This window comes from Hyposmocoma kahamanoa, unplaced genomic scaffold (genome assembly GCF_003589595.1).
Source record: "Hyposmocoma kahamanoa isolate Upper Pololo Valley unplaced genomic scaffold, ASM358959v1 66, whole genome shotgun sequence".
Classification (NCBI taxonomy): Eukaryota; Metazoa; Arthropoda; class Insecta; order Lepidoptera; family Cosmopterigidae; genus Hyposmocoma; species Hyposmocoma kahamanoa.
The window spans coordinates 17,206,419-17,225,681 of NW_020653854.1; the positions used below are offsets into that span (position 1 = coordinate 17,206,419).

At 36.5% G+C, this 19,263-nt stretch overlaps 1 protein-coding gene across 1 annotated transcript in view; it reads right to left on the reverse strand.

The window, feature by feature from the left end:
- LOC113232031 overlaps positions 1–19,263 on the reverse strand; it is a 215,945-nt gene that overhangs the window by 132,223 nt on the left and 64,459 nt on the right. Inside the window, exon 7 of the mRNA XM_026466655.1 lies at positions 936–1,019. Within this exon, the coding sequence (XP_026322440.1) occupies positions 936–1,019 (84 nt within the window). The remainder of the gene's footprint in view (positions 1–935; positions 1,020–19,263) is intronic.

The window sequence follows — 19,263 nt, forward strand, 5'->3', positions numbered from 1 at the left end:
GACTTGTCAACTTATGTCTCAGGGTGAGAGGCGCGGAGGCAGTGCCTCTCATATCTTTGCGATGTAAAGCTCTTAGTGGCACTGCAACTGTTATGGACATGCAGGACTAGTACGTCTCGTCCTTGTTCACATAAAAATCAAAAATTGTCTGGGATTTTTGTCTATTTCGAGCCTGAGAAAATCAAATGTGTTGCTAGAATATTCTTATATGTTCCGAAGTTCGTCTAACATCAATGCTTATTTGGAATTATGAATACAGTAATAATGAGTAGAAAACTGCACACAAATTATACCCATCTATTAGTCAAGCGTACTATGTTTGTACTGGGATGTGAACATAGCAATGCATTCATTCAACAATTTCTGTCGCTAGCTTTTTCGTTTCGAGTCGAGTTTAAAGTTACACGTAACAAAGGGATTGTTCATACGTCTCACAATAAAGGACTCATTTTTGGAGCACGAAAAAAAAACAATCGTTAACCACAAGAAAAGGTCAAGGTAGACGATCCTCGAAAATCACAATCGAAAATGAAACCTGTAATAATTTACAAGACTGATATTTCGCCTACAAAAATTTAATCATAAATAATTAGAGCACAGCAGTACATAATATGTACTTAGAGGCATTACACAAAAACGTTTATTCACATGAGACAGCAATATCAACGCGCGGATAAAATCCTTTTTGCATTTTTTAAGCTGTTTTTATATGTAGTTGAAAGAAACTGATGTGCAATTTAGCACATTATAATACTGGTAAATCTTGTTTAACGAGCCAATTAAAGGTTGATCCCGTCATTTAGTCTCAATGGTCAAGAGAATTCTGCAGAACATAAGAGAGTCATGCTCTAAATGGTCTAGTATAAGTAAGCTATGTGTATTGCAAACTTTACAGAGTTCCATCAAGATTGTATAACGATAAAAAAGGTACTCACGTTTCGGTGTGGGGCTGGGGGCCGTCACAGGCGCAGACGGCGACTTCACGGGCGGTTTGCTGGCGATGACCTCCGACGCCTCCGCTGCAAATTATAATCTTTCTTAACTTCTGTTAATAGTCAAGCTTGTGTCAGCTAAAAGAGGACAAAGTACATCGGGACAAAGATACAGATTTGTGAAATTGTGGGAAGTCAACAAATGGCATGCCTCTTCCAATATTCGACCCGTATAGTGAAAGATGGTTTGTTGGGCCATAGGAAAGAGGAAGTTTTGTCCCATTTCACCATATATTAGTAAGTAGCTGCACCTCGGAGTGCCCATCAGTGAGATATTTTTTTTTCTCTTTTTATTTAATAATAACGCACACACTCACACAATCATAGCCCCGCACTAGGGAAACCCTGAATCGTGGGTGCCATGGACACATACATAGCCAACGACAAATTACAGCCAAATTCACGAGAGAAATAAATGTAGGCCATACAAATATTTCTACGGACCGGGAATCGACTCTGGGATCTCTGCGTGGCAGTTCGGCATGGTAATCGTTCGGCCACGGAGGCAGTTAAATAATGATACCTTGCGTCAAGTTGTCAAATTGTCATATTGAAATTGTCAATTGGGTTTTAAAAACATTTGATAAAAGTTCTATATACATTTATCTTGATACTACTTTATCCTCCTCACTACATACTACACTACACATCCTCCTAATTCTAGATATATATATATATATATATGTATATATATATATAAGTGCGCATTTGAACTCCATATCACCTGATGGAAAGTGACGATGAGGTCAACGATGTAGAATGCACACCCAAATAATGCCTATTCTCTCTCGCCTTGAAAAGATCCAAGTTATTTTACGGAATAACGTTCAGGGAATAAGTCTGCAGGCAGGTTATTCCACTCCTTAGCCGTTCGCCATATAAATATGAAAGCGAAATTTACACTACAACATACATACCTACTTTTCTTAAAAGTGATTACAGCACTCACGGTGTGCATCTGACTACATAATTTATTTAACTTTCTAAAGAATAAGAACTATGATAAAAGCACAACTGTCTGTTATAAACAGGAACACGAATCAGCAAAGGTGTTTAGTTTAACTAGAGCTGACAAACTTGTAAACAGGACTTTCCCACAAAGGGCTCGAGAGCAGACTAGACTCAGAAAAAAGGTTTGAGGCAAAACAAATATGAAGTCGCGTCCACAAACAATAATTTACCCCGGTGCGGGATTGCCAAGCACTTTGTTTGAGTTTGTCTCGACGTCTTTGTTGGCCGCGAAGGCAGATTTAAGTAAAGTTGATTTAACGCGCGCTTATTGGCTCGGAAAAAGGTTGTTTTTGTCACTAGCTCACGTTTTCTTAAAATGTAGCCTCTATCATACTTTTATATAGCGCGCACCTAGCGTTCCACCTTTTTAACACAAATAAAACATTTGCCATGAAGTACAAAGTAAACTTTAAGATAAGTGTTAATTTCGGAGCTATTCAGTATTGGTTATCAAATCCCTATATAAATTTTAATTCAAGACATCGCGTTTTATTTCAAATATACAAGTATTCAAATGCATATTCTGTTCACGCGTAAAACTCGTAAGTAATAAAAATTCACAATGAATGAGATCAATTACTTTGAAATTTACAAATTAATAAAGCAAACAAACCTCCCAAAACGCAAATTCGAAGAACAGCAAAACAACTCACCATGATTTAGTGCGAATCTGTAAACCGATACAGTTGCAGAATAACATTCGAGTGAACAATCGGATTACTTTCAAACAACTTCCTGGCCGGGGATTTAGCTAATGCAGCTATGTTAGGCTACTGGTCGCTTTTACTTCCGATACGTCTAAAATTAGGTTCAAACGTGGTTTAGGTGGCAGCTGTTAGATACAATAAAACGCGGTGAATATCCGTGAGGTGTGTTCGAACAGTGATAAAGCAAGCTTCAGAATAGTGTATCGCGAGTAGCTAGTACTATTAGTGTACCGGGAAGTGCACGAATGCAAATGCAACAGGATTTGGCACGGCTTTGTCTCGAGATTAGCCCGGTGAGCGTTGCAACGTGTGGGTATGCAACCGAGCGTCGGGAATTTGATTCCAACTCTAACTAGGCCGAGATACCTAAACTTGCTAGCTAGTACTCAAACAAACTACAAACATACCATTGAACTAAAATGTTGATTCTCATATAGAACTGATTTCAATAATGTACTGTATCACTTAATGTATTAAATATAAAAATTTACATGCGTATTGCGTACTACCAACGTAAAATGATTTAGAAGAAAACTAACATCCGAAGGAAATAGTCAACATTTTGTCGGTTACTATCAACCTTATTTACATATTCCGTGCAAGCTTTCTTCGCTTATTGAAGAAATTGCATAAAATAATATACTAAATATACTAACGCTATATGTGCTGTACAGTCGACATAACTTTTCAACAAACCGTCCAAAGGAAATAATAACACAAATCAATAATAAAAGGGATCGAGATGATGCTTCACTTAACGCGACGTTTTATTTTTCGAGAGCAGCGAATGACGCGAATCTCGATTGTTTCAACGCACTTCAGATGAAATCAAGCGAATTCAGAATCTGAGATAAACGAGGAAATTTTGCAAATAACGCTGTGACGACGCCATGAAACTTTGTTCCGATAAGCAGAGATCATCTGTAAGATATTTCTTTAATTTGTTTTGGAGTGCGTATTGATGGGAATCCAATAAATTTCAACGACGGGAAATTCTCGTCTCGTTGTTGCGCGTCGCTGAATGCCATAATTTGAGTAAGGTGACCAAGAAAGCGCATCTTTGAGATACAGCTGGGAATTCGGCAAAGTGACTTAATGAAGGCCGACATGAAACTAGTCAAGAGTTTGTTTACAAACAGTTTTAGATCTTACCCTCGTGTCGTGTGATCACTAATTATAATCACCAATACTACTAAAGTTCCATTACGTTAACAGTTAATTAAGAAAATCACGATCTCTAACAAAATCAAACGCAAATTTCACGTCACTATTACACAAATACAAGGTGGGTCCGATGGACCACGCGGCTGGCGCGAGGTTGGAGGGCGACTGTCACAGGGCACGCTCCCACAATGGACACTTTCTGTATGTAAATCACAATAAAATACCAGCTTTGTGCACTGATTGCGACACGCTGAACTAAACACCGACCGCGTCATCCTGGGACTGCCAGATTGATGTAACAAATAAACGAATTTCAACTTTATATCACAGAGGGTACAGATTTACTTGGATGTTGATGTTGCATGTGCAGTGGGCCCTACGCCCATTAAGGTGTCTGTTTTGAGAAGGTAAATTGATTACCGAAGTACCTAAGACTGGTTGTAGAAGTTACATGCGAATTAGAACAACGAGAAATGGTGATAAATATGACGTATATGGATGATTGAAATAATTACAAACCACATAAGTACCAACAATGAAGTGACAATATTTCCTAACTAATTGAATCCGCTTTACAAAAAACGAAAATGTTCTTATACCACGGAACCTTAAAGTATTTCAATTATTTTTTAATAATATGTTATTTATCGAGTTCTTAGATTCACGATTGTTACACATAGGAAATGAAAATATTTTTTCGGATCTCTATCGCGTATATTTGTTTTTTTTTTTCACGGTTGACTAAACCAGTTGACCGTGACACTTTTAAAGGGCCCAAAACGTTGATTTGTTTGAAAAAAACAATATAAGTACGCAAATTAGATTCATAATAATCTCAGTACAGAGTACTAAAAAAACCGACCTCAAAAGTACGTCTATTTGCTAAGTTTTATTGAAATATCCTTAAATTCGCCACTATACAGGACTTGACACTGGATAATAAAAAATCGGTTCCCACTACTCAAAGAATATTGAGAGAAAAGCGGCTTTAATTGGAGAAATAGCAAAATCGACCATTAAAATAATTGCTCCTTAAGAAAATTTAGGCGCTATTTATAAAAATGAATCTTCATGCGTGAACAGCCACCCTTAGAGGTGGATGATTTCCTTCAAAATGAAATGGGACCACTATGGAAGTACCCCCCTTTCGAACATAAAAAAGAATCACGAAAATCGGTTCACAAATACCGAGTTATCGCGTAACATATGTACATACAAAAAAAAACATACAGTCGAATTGAGAACCTCCTCCTTTTATTCATATGAGAAATTACATGTTTTTTTATATCCATCATAGTTTTGTAGAAATTAGCACTTCAAGTCGTTTAATTTTACGTGGCAATTTCTCTTGTACGAAATGTCGTGTTGAGTATATTAATTACATGATAAGTAAAATTGTCATTAGATAAGACAATGAAATACATAGATATCGACAGTACAACAATGTTTTAAAAAAAAATTGTATGGAGACAACTCGTTGTGTAAGGAACAAGAAACTTATTGAAATAATATATAATAAATAAATAATATTTATTTAAATAAACTGAACGAAATGATTTTCATTTTAATTCTAATAACAACATAACTTAAGTACAATATAATTTAAGAAACCAAAGTGTGAATGTCACCTTCGTGTAGACTTCACATTGAACCTAAAGCTGCGTTGCGAACGTCTTAGCTATAATCTCTGTACAGAGTACTAAAAAACCGACCTCAAAAGTACGTGGAATTAAGTCTATTTGCTAAGTTTTATTGAAATATCCCCTAGTTCGCCACTATACAGGACTTGACACTGGAGATAATAAAAATCGGTTCTCACTACTCAAAGTATATTGAGAGAAAAACGCCTTGAATTGGAGAAATAGCAAGTAAAGTATTTGCTCCTAAATTAATGTTAGGCGCTATTTATGAAAATGAATCTTCATGCGTGAACAGCCACCCTTCGAGGTGGATGATTTTCTTCAAAATGAAATGGGACCACTATGAAAGTATACCCCCTTTCCAACAAAAAAAGAATCATCAAAATTAATTCACAAATGGCGGAGTTATCGCGTAACATACATACAAAAAAAAGAACATACAGACGAATTGAGAACCTCCTCCTTTTTTTGAAGTCGGTAAAAAAGACAAAAATATCCGCAAAAAACAAAAGGAAAGTAATATACCTCCTTATCTTTCAATACTATGAGCAAACCAATCTTATGTTTGAAATGATGATGAAATGATACCTATAACTTTTTTTTATAATACCAAGTGACGGGATGAGCAAGTCGTGCGCCTGGTGGTAGCAACACGCCTATCCGTAGTAGCTGCGGTGCCACTCAGAGCTTTAACTCGCAAAGATCTTTGAGGCACTGCCACTGCACTGACACTTCAACTGTGTGCAGTCGTGAGTTCAACTGCAAGTGTTGGCTGCAGTCGATGTGAACGATAATCAGAGAATAAAAAGTAGCAGTTGACATTTTTAAAAGAATATAGGTATGTTTTTTTGAGTCTAAAACTTGATCTTTAATAGTAACGGCAAAACGTAACGACTACTTGAGGGTTTAATCAACTTAACGATAAAACAAAAACACGATTGGCAAACTTTTCCCGACAGACTTATATCATTTGCACAACTCTTCAAATTTTTTTTGTAGTGGCACCTTTGTTTACATTTTCGATCGCAAATTCCACCGCAGAATATTCGGGGATTACCGACGTCAATTTTGTGACAAAGTAAAATTGATGATTTCGATAGTGATATGTTTATTACTTGAATAGAATTAAAGTTAGTGTTTGGAATCATAAATGTTACGAATATAGTGATAAACTACAAGTTACGTCTTCCATTGCGATGTAACCAAATACACTAAGCTCCAGAAACAGGTGCACGACGATAACTGCGAGAACTCGGTGTCGACTGCTTGCAGCTTGTACATATCGACTTTGCGCTATTGTCACTTCACTGTTCATACCTAGGTGTATAAGTTAAACACGTAAAAGCGTCCTCAAGGACGATAGTTGACGCTCTATAACGTGTGACGTGTTGTCTATGTGTAATGAATGTCCATTCCATGAATGAATTGAATTAATATGTAAACAAACCCAATTGAATGAGACCAGACTAATGCATAGTTCCTGCATACAGTGATTGACATACAATATATTGTACCAAGACGAGGTGGGGCAGATTGTCAGCTTAATTGTGCGGGTCTAAACAAGTTGAACCATCCATCACCCTGGACGCGTCACTCTATTCACATCGCCCCACTAACCGCCAAAAAGTGGGACGCAGATTGATAAATAACACTAAAGCCGATTTGTCATTGAGTACCGTATTCTTATTTTATATTTAGACCAATTCCTGGCTACTGGAATTAGAGCGTGCAAACAAACATGTCATATTTTCAGAGAAAAGTTTTGAATCGCACCCAATTCTAGATGCTTAAGGAAGAGTCGTAAGTAGGTGAAGATTTGCAAAGAAATGTAATCAGACAAAATATAAAACACTCACACAGAAATATTAAAAGTGTTTTACAAAGTACCAACATAAATACGTACATCTGGAGGACGCACATATTTTTGGAAAACATTGAAAATTACTTGAATATGATATCATATCAGACTCAACATCATTTGAAACTAAGCTCTCTTGCTGAGTAATATATCATATTTTCTGTCATTTTATATGTTTAGAATGACATTTTTATAACATCGAACTATATTTTTATTCTATTAAGTAAGTATAGGTACCTACAACCATAATATGTGTGTGCTTCTCAAGTGAGAAGTCTATGGTGCGAATCTCAGTGGCGGCATATACCTAGGACTTTCTCATAATTTACGTGTGTAAATATTTAGTAGGAACACATCTCACTACGAGTAAATATAGAAAACTCGGACCCACTTCGGATGTCGCTTGTGCACCAAGTCCTATTCGAATCCCAGAAAATACGAATATCGCTTGTACACCTAGAGATAAAATGGTCCCTGTCGCATTTTGGACCGTCGGATACGAATATGAATCGGACGTAGTGTGCAAATGCTTTGACGGTGAAGGGTTTTCCTTGACAAAACCTGCATGTCGAAGGAGGTTCATGACTCTTAGGGTCGTATTCTAGAACTCTACTTATTGCTCAAGTCAGGATTGCAATTGAAACACAAGCACTGGAAATACAACCCTAATGGCAAGGACTTGAGTATGATTTTCAGTGTTTACTGCAATACTCAAGTCCTGAATTGAGCATTGAGTAGAGTTCTAGAATACGACCCTTAGAAACCAAGTGAACTATGGCCTAAACACTCTTCTTAGCGGAGTTCCGTGGGTTGCATAGTGGTTGGTAACGATGATGATAAACCAAATAATCTGAATTCTGAATTCGGCTGGTAAATTACTGAGATTTTGATTAAATAATTTTATGGCGGGGAAGTTTATGAAACAATAAAAAGACGTATCAAATGAGAGAGTCGGTAGGAATGAAAAAACTCCGTGATTACAACGCGGAAGTGCACTAGTACGGGTTTTCTTTAAAGATTCTAAACTCTTACAAGTTCCTTGAATGTAAGAAAATATACAAGGAATTACGTTTCTTTATCTCGAAACCTTGGTTTTGTTTGAAAAACAAATACACGCCATTTAGATCTGAAAAAATAATAGTATAATAAATAGTTTTGCATACAGAACATAGCGTAGAGCTTCTTATGAAAGACTTCGTCTAAGGTAGCATAACCAAGCAGTAATGTCAGCATTGCTGTGTTCCGGTCTTGAAGGATAAGGGTGCTAGTGAAATTACAGGCACATGGGACTTGTCAATTTATGTCTCAGGGTGACGGGGACAGTGGCAGTATGATTCAAAGCGTCTCGCCGCAGTCCGACCCGACTCGCACCCGATCCGCACCCGCTTTATGTGTGTTTCACGCTTAAAGCTCTGAGTGGCACTGCAACTGCTATGGATAGGCATATCGTTTACCACCAGGTGCACGACTTGTTCGTCCCGTCACTTAGGAACAAAAAAAAATACGAACGTCTGAACGTAGCAATTTTTCTGAGTGTTCGACCTTTGTATTAGCATTTATAACAAACTAGTGGAGTAATTTCACAGAAATATAATCAATAATATCATTTCCAACAATCGTGAAAACCTATGAACTCGAAAACATTTATTTTAATGAAATATAAGGTTATTGACAGAATGTGACGATGAGGGCGACAATGGAGCATGGACACCTAAACAGAAATGGGCAAGCGCCCTAGTTTTAATCCGGCGCTTTGTTAACGCCGGGTTTAAATCGGGTTAAAACACATTAGAACCCAAAATCGAGGGAAAAACTATTTACAACTAAATATTTGTTGTAAATCGAGTTTTGTTCTAACTTAATGATATGTAAATGTTTATTGTTCTCTGAGATCAGACCACACATGTCTAAATAGTTAGTAATGGTTGATTTGCCTTTCTATTCAATCGATTCGCTGTAAAATCGCGTTGCATCCTTAGAAGTGAGATCCACAGGATTGCAAGATGGGTATTATATTTTGGGTATGGAATTATGCGAAATTCCGTATTCGCCGTTTCCGCCCACGATTATGGGCAGTAATGGATTAAAACCCGGCGCCGTAGGTAAAAACCCAGGTAAATCTCAGGCCGGTTGATTGGGTTTTAACCCACTGCCCATTTTTGCACCTAAATAATGTCTATTTACTCTCGCCTTGAAGTAAGTTCTAATTTAAAAATTATTGAGAATCCTACTATTGTACACTTATCACGTTTACTATTCTATGTCTTGTTACTAGAAAGTAGTAAAAACTTAATCGGATTTAATAACATAATTTGAAGCCCTCGTATATTGACTGCGCGAGTTATGAATGTTTAATAAATGCTCATTATCTAGAACATAAACATACAAAAACACAGCGTATAATTTGACTAGCAATAAACCAATTACGGTATTCATATTTACACCGCCAATATAAACAGAATATTGACCAAGCTATAGACCACAACTAGACCAAATTGCATCACAGCCATTCAATTAGCGTGGGAAGGCGCATCCGGAGCCATCCTTTCGATCGCTTTCATCCTTTAATCAACCCGCCAACATCTCTTGACCCATCTAAATCCTTATAACATAATGATTTAAGAACAATTCTAAAGATCTACACATTCTGGACTATTTTATTCGCGCGGGAAAAATCGTCAATAGATAGTTATGCAAGTTATTGTTGGACCACATGTTGTGTGTTTTCATTGGAGCGAGGAAACCGTTGGACCGGTCAAAGGGACGGAACTGTGGCTGTCAGAGTAACGCAATGCGTAGGCGCACCCCTTCATGTTTTGTGTGCGTTTGAAAAGCCTATTGTGCCGCATCCGGCGCGTGGAGTTCGCTACCAAGATCGATTTATATGACTGTCAAACTACTTTTAACTCTATAATAACCTTCAGTTGCGAAAATGTAGTCAAATAATATTGGATATTTTCACAATCACACACTGTACGTACAGTCAAGAGTACATTACGCTTAACACTTTGAATTTTATTTTTTAAGAAGAGACATAAAGTTGAATTTAACCTGTCACGCGTCTTGGTGACATACGGTATCCTTAATGATTTAAGTACTTTAACGTTCCAGAGTCACACGGTGTCTCTAAAGCGGAGCTGTGTTTTCATCCACCATTAAAAAAAATATTTTACCAAAATCGTTCTAGAATGCGACGGGGTAAATCTCTAGCCAAACACGACATACTCTTCACCTTGTACATAATTAGTTGCTTAGTGGGCTTCTGTATAAAGTAATATATAATTAAACGACTGTTTTTATTAAATTTATACAATAAAAATAGGTAGATACCATAGATTTTGGGTCCCTATATACTAAATCTATGGTAGATACTATTCATAGTGCCGCATGGACGGCAAGTTGGATGTGAAACGTGTTGATGACTTTAATTGTTTTGACCTCATTCTAGTCCAACAATGAACCAAACACTAAGTTATGACGTTATTCAAAGTAAATATTAAACTAAATTCAACGTCTACTTCGAATATTAAATCAGAATAAAGTGCCCATTTTCGTAATACTCATAATCCATTTATCAAAGTATTGAATAAGTATCCATCAATCAGTTTACGTCTAATTACCTTTTCTTTTCTCTCGCAACATAGTCTCGAGTTTCAGAAGTCTCTATTACGAGAGAAATAATGTACTTAACTATGTAGGCAACCTTATTTGTACATTTTTTTTTATTTGTACATATTACAATTGTGTCGTATGTTACGTGATAACTCCGCCATTTGTGAACCGATTTTGATGATTCTTTTTTGTTGGAAAGAGGGTACCTCAGAAGTGATCTCATTTAAATTTGAAGAAAATATTCGACCTCTAACGATGGTAAACTAGGGGATGAATGACTTTTGAGGTCGGTTTTTTTAGTACTCTGTAGTGAGGTTAGGTTATTAAACAAACAATTCTTATCACCAGTCACTATCATGTGTTTAACATACGAATATTTCAAATGCCAACGTATCTAAGAACAGTTTCAGTTTTCAGTAACGTTTCTAAATAATTACTCATTAAACAAAGTACGTTTATTTCCGTGGTGTAACATAAACATGTTTACTAAAGCTTCACAGGTTGCAACGAGCGAAATATAGACGCAGCAATGTAATGCGGGTGCATTGACCCTTTACAAATAAATAAACAACATCTGTTGCTTCCGATCGTTCACGGAAATTCGATAACTATTTGTTTAATATTTAGTTTAGTGCATAAAAAATAAATACAAAAAAATTGGACGATGGAATTCGCGTGGTTTTCATTTTATACTGCTGATAGCCCGGATGTTTACCGGTAAAAGTTCACGTTAAAATGTTTTTATCGAAAGTATTTTGTATTTCAATGTAGAGCTTGAATTTCATTTCATACTTATCTATTCAACGTTACTAGGCTAGTAAAAAGAACTTCGCAAGCATGTATGTACACTAATGAATTTTTACCACAGAGTGCAACGTTCTATTACTTTCAAAATATTTAATTTTAGTCTAAAACTTATTAATTACACTGTTTGTTACATAACATTCTTTTTTCGAAAATACTTCACAATTTTGTTATTATTATTGATACAAAAATCAAACAAACACAAAAGAAAAATTCCTTCGGTCCGACTGCACTCTTCTCAGCGTCTATTGCCTTCGATTCGATCTGTCTGGTTGAAGGAACGTTTCTTTGTTTTTGTTAATCTTTGTATCAATAATAATTACTAGAGATGCGCCAAGTAGAAGTTACCGTATACCGAGTAACCGAGTACCGAATATTACTTACATTTGCCGAGCCGAGTACTCGGCCGAGTTACTCGGTTCATTACAACCAGAACCTACCTAACCAGATCCTAAAAGTCCCATTGCTCTAGAATTAGACCGATAAGTCAATGAAATTTTATCGTCGCGAGAGAAGAGTCCTTTCCAATGGTGGGCAGGGCATAAAAGAAGATTATCCAAAACAGGCACAGTTAGCACGAGTGTTTTTATGTGCACCTGCAAGCACTGTGTATAGCGAGCGGTTATTTTCCGAAGCGGGTAATGTGTATGAAGAAAAAAGGAACAGACTATTACCTGAACGCGCAGAAAGCCTTGTATTCCTACATCATAACTTGCCATTGTTCCATTTTAAATATTAATAATGTAAACTTTCTTTTAAAATGACTAAATTGCTACAAATTGTTACAATTGTCTAGAATTTGTAGTGATAAATCTCTTTTGATTATTTTAAATATATATATAGGTGGATTTACTTTATTATGTCCTATAGCTGTAATGCTTTATTTTAACCGAGTACTCTTCTCATGAACCGAGTTGCTGAGCCGTAATGGCTGAGTACGAGTAGTAAAAAAACGGCCGAGTACACCGAGTACCGAGTAGCAAACGAGTACTCGGCGCATCTCTAATAATTACAAACTAGTGGAGTATTTTCACAAAAAAAAGAATATCATGGCCGAGTGAAGAAATAGATTATTCATAGATGGCGCTACGGCAAAAAAATCATTAAAAATCAAAAACAAAGATCTGCAACAAGCACTTAGAAAAATTCGTAAGGTCCGTTGGTTCGTTCCGTTGCTTAGTTGGCATAGTATCAAGGTTCTTTACTGGAAGACGCTGGTTGGAATCCAGCCGGAACGAAGGAATTTTTTCTTAGTGTTCGATCTTTGTATAATAATTATAATAAACTAGTGGAGTAATTTCACAAAAATAATTGAATATCATGTTGAAACACTGTGACATTCAATAAAAACTTAAAAATATCATGGTAGCAAAAGCATCATGGTATTCAATAAAATAAATATGTATAGTGTTTTGAAAAAGCCGTTGAAAACTATATCCTATAAGTTATAAATTAAGAGGAAAACTTTAAAAGGATTTTATTAACTTACAATTAGTTTCTATTAAAATTCTTGTACTCTTGGAGTAATAGTCGGTCGGTGAGGTCGGTGTGTTCATGGAATTACTTTTATTTGCCAAGTTTTATTGAAATCGGTTACCAGAAATTGTGCGCAACCGAATTCATTCCCTAGTTTGCCACTCTTATAGGTGGAATATTTTCTTAAAATTTACATGGGACCACAACAAAAAATAATCATCAAAATCGGTTCTCAAATCGTTATCGCACAACATACAATATAAAAAAAATACAGTTAAATTGAGAACCTCCTTTTTTGATGTCGATTGAAAACCGAGTATCACATGACACCTTAAGAAGATTTTTTGTCGAAATAAGCACTTACGCATAAACTATCCTTTTTCCCAGAATGTTATTGCAATATCTGCCTGAGGTTTAGGGCCTTTTTATCATAAATTTAGGCGAGATCAAGGACCACCAAACTTGCAAAGTCAGTGGGGATATTCAAAATATTTGGGTCAGACGGGAATATTCACTCCTTGCACTTATCTCCCACATGTGGTTACTGTTAGCCGACCGTTGTTTTGATTTTACGCGTCACAAATAATGTTGGTCTTATTTGGATGTAATTACGCATAATTTACGATGTTGTATTCTCATCGAATATAAAAAAAAACGTAAGTGAAACAAAATCTTTAGCAAGCGCCTCTTTACCTTTTTTATGTCTTTCTCTGTTTCAAATTTTTTTTTAATCTCAATATTCGTATAAATTTGTTGAGTTTTTTCTATGACATAACCATGACAACTGACTGCGATTTTTGCTATAATTCAGGAAGAAATAAAAATATTCTATTATAATAAAATAAAGGTAATTTTTAACCGACTTCAAAAAAGGAAACGGTTCTCAATTGGACTGTATGTTTTTATATTGTATGTTACGCGATAACTGATAATCTGGTATTTGAGAACTTATTTTGATGATTATTTTTTGTTGAAAAGAGGGTACAGGGTCAAGAGCACGTCAAGCTTGACACTAAAGGCTTAAATTTAACTCTGTGGCGCTTGCAATAAGAATGGTCCAAAGTCCAAAGTGTCAAGCTTGATGTGCTCTTGAACAGTCAAGTATCGAGTATATATAGTATATATAGTATATATAGTATCGAGGTACAGTACCTCGATACTGGTCACATTTAAATTTGAAGAAAATATTTCGTCTCTAAAAGTGGCAAATTAGGAGATGAATCCGATTTATTGGATTTCAATAAAACTTTGCAAATAGGTAGATGTAATTCTACAAACTTTTGAGGTGGGTTTTGTTTATAAAAAAGTTGTAATTGTTTTTATTTCGCAACTTATTTTTAAGCATGTATTAAACTCGGAGCTGCCTATGAATCGTGAGGAATGGACGAAGCCACACCCACAAGTGCATGGCTCTTAAATAGGACAAAATTAAACTCTTATCCTGAATAGGGAAATGCGAGATAAGTAGCAACACATTGCCCGAAAATAGGTTACGTAGCCGTATATGTATATTTAACAAGTCTCAGATAGTTTACGTTCCCTCCTCTTATTGCGTGCACTATACTACTCTCCATTGTTTGAAATTATGTCGAGCGTGTACTTTACGATAACCGTTGGGTGATGTCCCTATTATAAGGGAATTTGGAACAGGAAATTTTGTTCGAACGACATTTGTGGATTGTGGGTCGCCTTTAAGTGTCTGCCGACAGTTAAAAGTTGCTCATCGAGCTATGGAGCGAGTAGTTTCACTGAAGGACAATGTACGAAACGAGGTTAACCGACAGAGAACCAAAGTCGTCGACATAGCTGGTAGAATAAGCAAGCTGCAGTGCAGTGAGCTGTACATATCTGTGGAAGAATCGATAACCGATGTGGGAACCGAGCTTTTGAGCGGAGATCACGACTCTGCAAACGCAGTGTAGGACGCCCTCTGGTCAGATGGAGTGACGATTTGCGAAAGACTGCTGGCAGCGGTTGGATACGACAAGATGTGGACCCGGGCGAGATGGCACGCATTGGGAGAGGCATATGTCCAGCAGTGGACTGCGATAGGCTGACAGTGATGACTTATTTCGATCAGTATTTTGCCCTTGCTAGACATCCTGTCATTGACGAACCGGTTTTACTTTTAGGTACAATTGTTTATATTTAGGTACAACTGTCAAAAAATTCTAATTTGGAAAATGTATAGTAAGTAAGAGCGAGATTCTTCCAAGATGTGTGCGTTCCCCATACGTGATATCTATAATATATAGTATTTTACTTTGTCCCTAGAATATCTCAACAAAAGGTATATTTCTGGTTACTAATGAGTATAACTAAAACCGGTTGTTTTTTGTTTATTTGGCTTTTTGATTTTTAATTTTTAATAAAAATGAAGTTGGTATATCCTACTCTACAGTCCCTTCGAGACCATGAATGTTGCAATACGTCCGAAACGTCGAGGTATAGTACATAGCAAACAGTACATTATAGCTTCGAAAGGCTTTCTTTCTCATTAGAAATCTGCGCGCAACAACTTTTTTCCGCGCAAGCGTGGAAAAGGTTTTTGAAATTCGAACGTAACGATGGACTGTGGTACAATACAACTAACTTTTTCTTTCGATGAAAAAGAAATCATTGTAACACGTTGAACTACGCTATTATCCTACATTACTTATGTGTTATAATCCGTTAACATATTTTATTCTTATTGTTGTTGACGTTAAATTGACAACGATAACTAATTTTCTCTAGTAAATATTTTTTTGATATATGAATTAATAAAACTGATTTGTTATAGTTCAACTGTTTTTCTTTCATCTACCATTTTCTTCGCTATAGTGAGGTGAAAAGTTGTGTGTTTCGCTCGGCAGCAAAGTTGTTTTGCGTCTCGTGTCTTGAAGCCATCCCTATGCTCAGGTTTCAAAATAAGCACACGCATCATATAACAACTTTGCAGCCTTGCGTAACAAATAACTATTAAATATTTTAGATAGGATGTTTTGCTTAAAGAAACTAATATTACATTCAAAGAGCTTCGTATGTGAATGGAAAAAAAACAGCCTGTATTTTTATGATGCCGATCAAAAGGGTCAATTATAAGGGCGCGTTTATTCGACAGGAATCTCATCGCACTCACGCCACCGTGAGGAGACCGCGTACACCTAACTATGACGGCAAAATACATTCTATTCATTTAGCTGTTACGTTTTAACTTAACATAGCGTCGGGCACGCGGGCGAGACCGGCTTGTCTTTGGTCTACGCGGCACCTTCATCATTCAGATTGCCCATTAATGTACGTGAAAACGTGATATGTGGGTGGATGCCGCGCGGCGAAAACCTTCGCGTCGTGTAACTGGGCGCTAAGGATTAATTTCTTATAAGCAACATAGTATCTTAATTTAAAGGAATGGATTATAATGTGTTTCCATCGATATCTGTCGACATCATCATCGACATCTATCGACATCTGTCGATACTCTTACTTTAAAAAATAAGGGCATTGATATTTCATAAATAGCTTTGATTATTTACTAATAAGTACCCACTTCAACTACTTCCCTTACACAGTTTATTATAAGCGCAAGATAAAAACATTCGATAAATTAATTGTAAATACCATTAGCAGCTTCAAGATTGTTTATTTTTGAATAAATTGTATGTGTTCTTTTAAATTAAGATCTTTCCTTGATCCTTGATCTGTCCGATCGTTACTTGTAATTTTTAAGTTTATTCAATGTCACGATGTTTTACATCCATTGTATTCAATTATTTTTAGTGAAATTACTCCACTAATTTGTTATAATTATTATAACAAAGATCGAAACACTAAGAAAAATTTATTCGTTCCGAACCAGGCGATCCGCAAGCATGAAGCAAGCAACTTTTAAAAGTCTTTGATTGCAGTATTCCTTACATTTTAAAATAAAATAATTGGTACGTAACACTTTCCCTCCATTTCCCATAACCGTCAAACGCTCTGTTACATTTATACCTGCCATATTCAACAGGACAGAAATAAGAAAATAAGTTAATATCACGTTAATATTAACGTATTTTTTACCCTAGTGTTAGATCAACCCTCTAAGATTAACACACGACCTACAAATACGGACTACGATAGAAATGGTGAATTCTTACAGTTATTAGAGTACTCAGTTCCTTAGGACGGAATCTCAACGGGAGAAAATATTTAGTAGCAGTAGAGCTTTTTGTGGAAGAGTTCGTCCAAAAATATTGACTTAGTCGTGGGTATGAATGAATTCGCTAACCTTTTTTTACAGGCGTCGGCTCTATAACCTTCTTAGGTTTCTTATTCTTCTTTATATTACAAGTTAGTTTTTCGATGGCCTTCAAAATTTTCTTGCTGACCTTCGTAATTGTTCTTCTCTTCGGATCGCTATATTTTTTCGTTCGAGGTTCGCCGCCAACTGTCTTTTCGCGACCAGAGTCCACACTATCGTCCGATTCTGTTGCCGACGATTCCGAAACCGGGTGGAAAATATATGGACTGCGATTGAAGCGAGGAGAATTCATCGTTTAAAAACAAATTAAAGTAACTTCAACATGAAACAAAAGTTCAACGGCAAACCTTCGAACAGTGTTCAATGGTCCTACTCTTAAATGACTGGTAAATTGCTAATATTTTTAACACGACTATTCACAATGGAGTCTAGAAGAGCGTTAGACGACGTCGGCGATAGAACTGGATGAGATCCGTAATGTTATCCTTAAGGAGCTGCAGTCAGCCGTGACGGCGCGCCCTGCCAAGCCCAGGGACCTTGGTTCGACTGACTCTTATATTTGTGTCACTAATTATCATATGAGGTCATAATTTCCTACATTCATAGTATATTAAAATGCAAACTACTTTGTATTGTGATATGCTCAATCAATATACTAGCTACTTAACATAATTGAGGAATATAATAATAAATTTCCCCTATACAACATTATTGTCCAGAACACTAACGCCAACAATATAGTTACCACAACAGTCAAAAGGCGCAAAAACAACAAGAAATAAACACGGCTCAGTCGGGAAAGTAATTAAGCCACGAGATAATTTTCTGCCCGGACGCGGATAAGATAGATTTCCTCAAGTGCTGCTTAAAAAAAACTATTAAGACCGCCAGGGAAATAAGCACTTCTAATCTCCAGAGACAGCGGCGATTTCGAAGAACCGACGACAGACGATCGAAATCCTAAGACTGAATCAAACTCATCCGCTCATTTTCTATTTACATGCAATTTTTATATTATATTTTATTTGCGTGATTAATGCGATTGATATTGAACGACAAACAATTTCACTACTTCATATTATAGTACTTATGAATTTTCAACCGCGAATAGGGATTTTCTTCTCTGAGTGGAGAGTCTTAACGGGATCGCACGAGTCGGCACCGGTGGGTGAGGACCGACGCCTGAAAGCGATCTTGTCGTATCTCGTAAAATAAGACTTTACACCAGGGCCAAAAAACTATTTAAAAAAATTATTTCTCTTTAATTTGAATTAGTAGAAAGTCAATTTCTTGGGACGATGTATATAATCATACTTTAAAAGTGACTTTCTACTAATTCAAATTAAAGGGAAATAATTTTTTGAAATAGTTTTTCGGCCCTGGTTTAAAGTCCTATTATTCGAGATACAACGCTAGATCGCTTTCCGGCGTTGATACACTGGTTTTCAATGGGTAGGTCTACCAGGGGTGACCTATCACAAACTAGATTTTTTTCCGAAATAACGTTTGTTCGAATTTTCATTACACCAAATTATAACGAAAGCGCTGTTCTTTCAAGATATGTTGAATGTTTATCCCAAGGACACGATTTATTGATTTAGAGGCTTATAGGTGACTCGAAATTAGTAGAGGTGAAGCTGCAGAGCCTTGCACACCGCCGTAAAGTTGCCTGCTTATCGGTATTCTACAGAAGATATCACGCAGAGAGTGCGATGGAATTGCATAATTTGATACTGCCTTCCCCTTTTTATTATCGGCGGACTAGACGTGG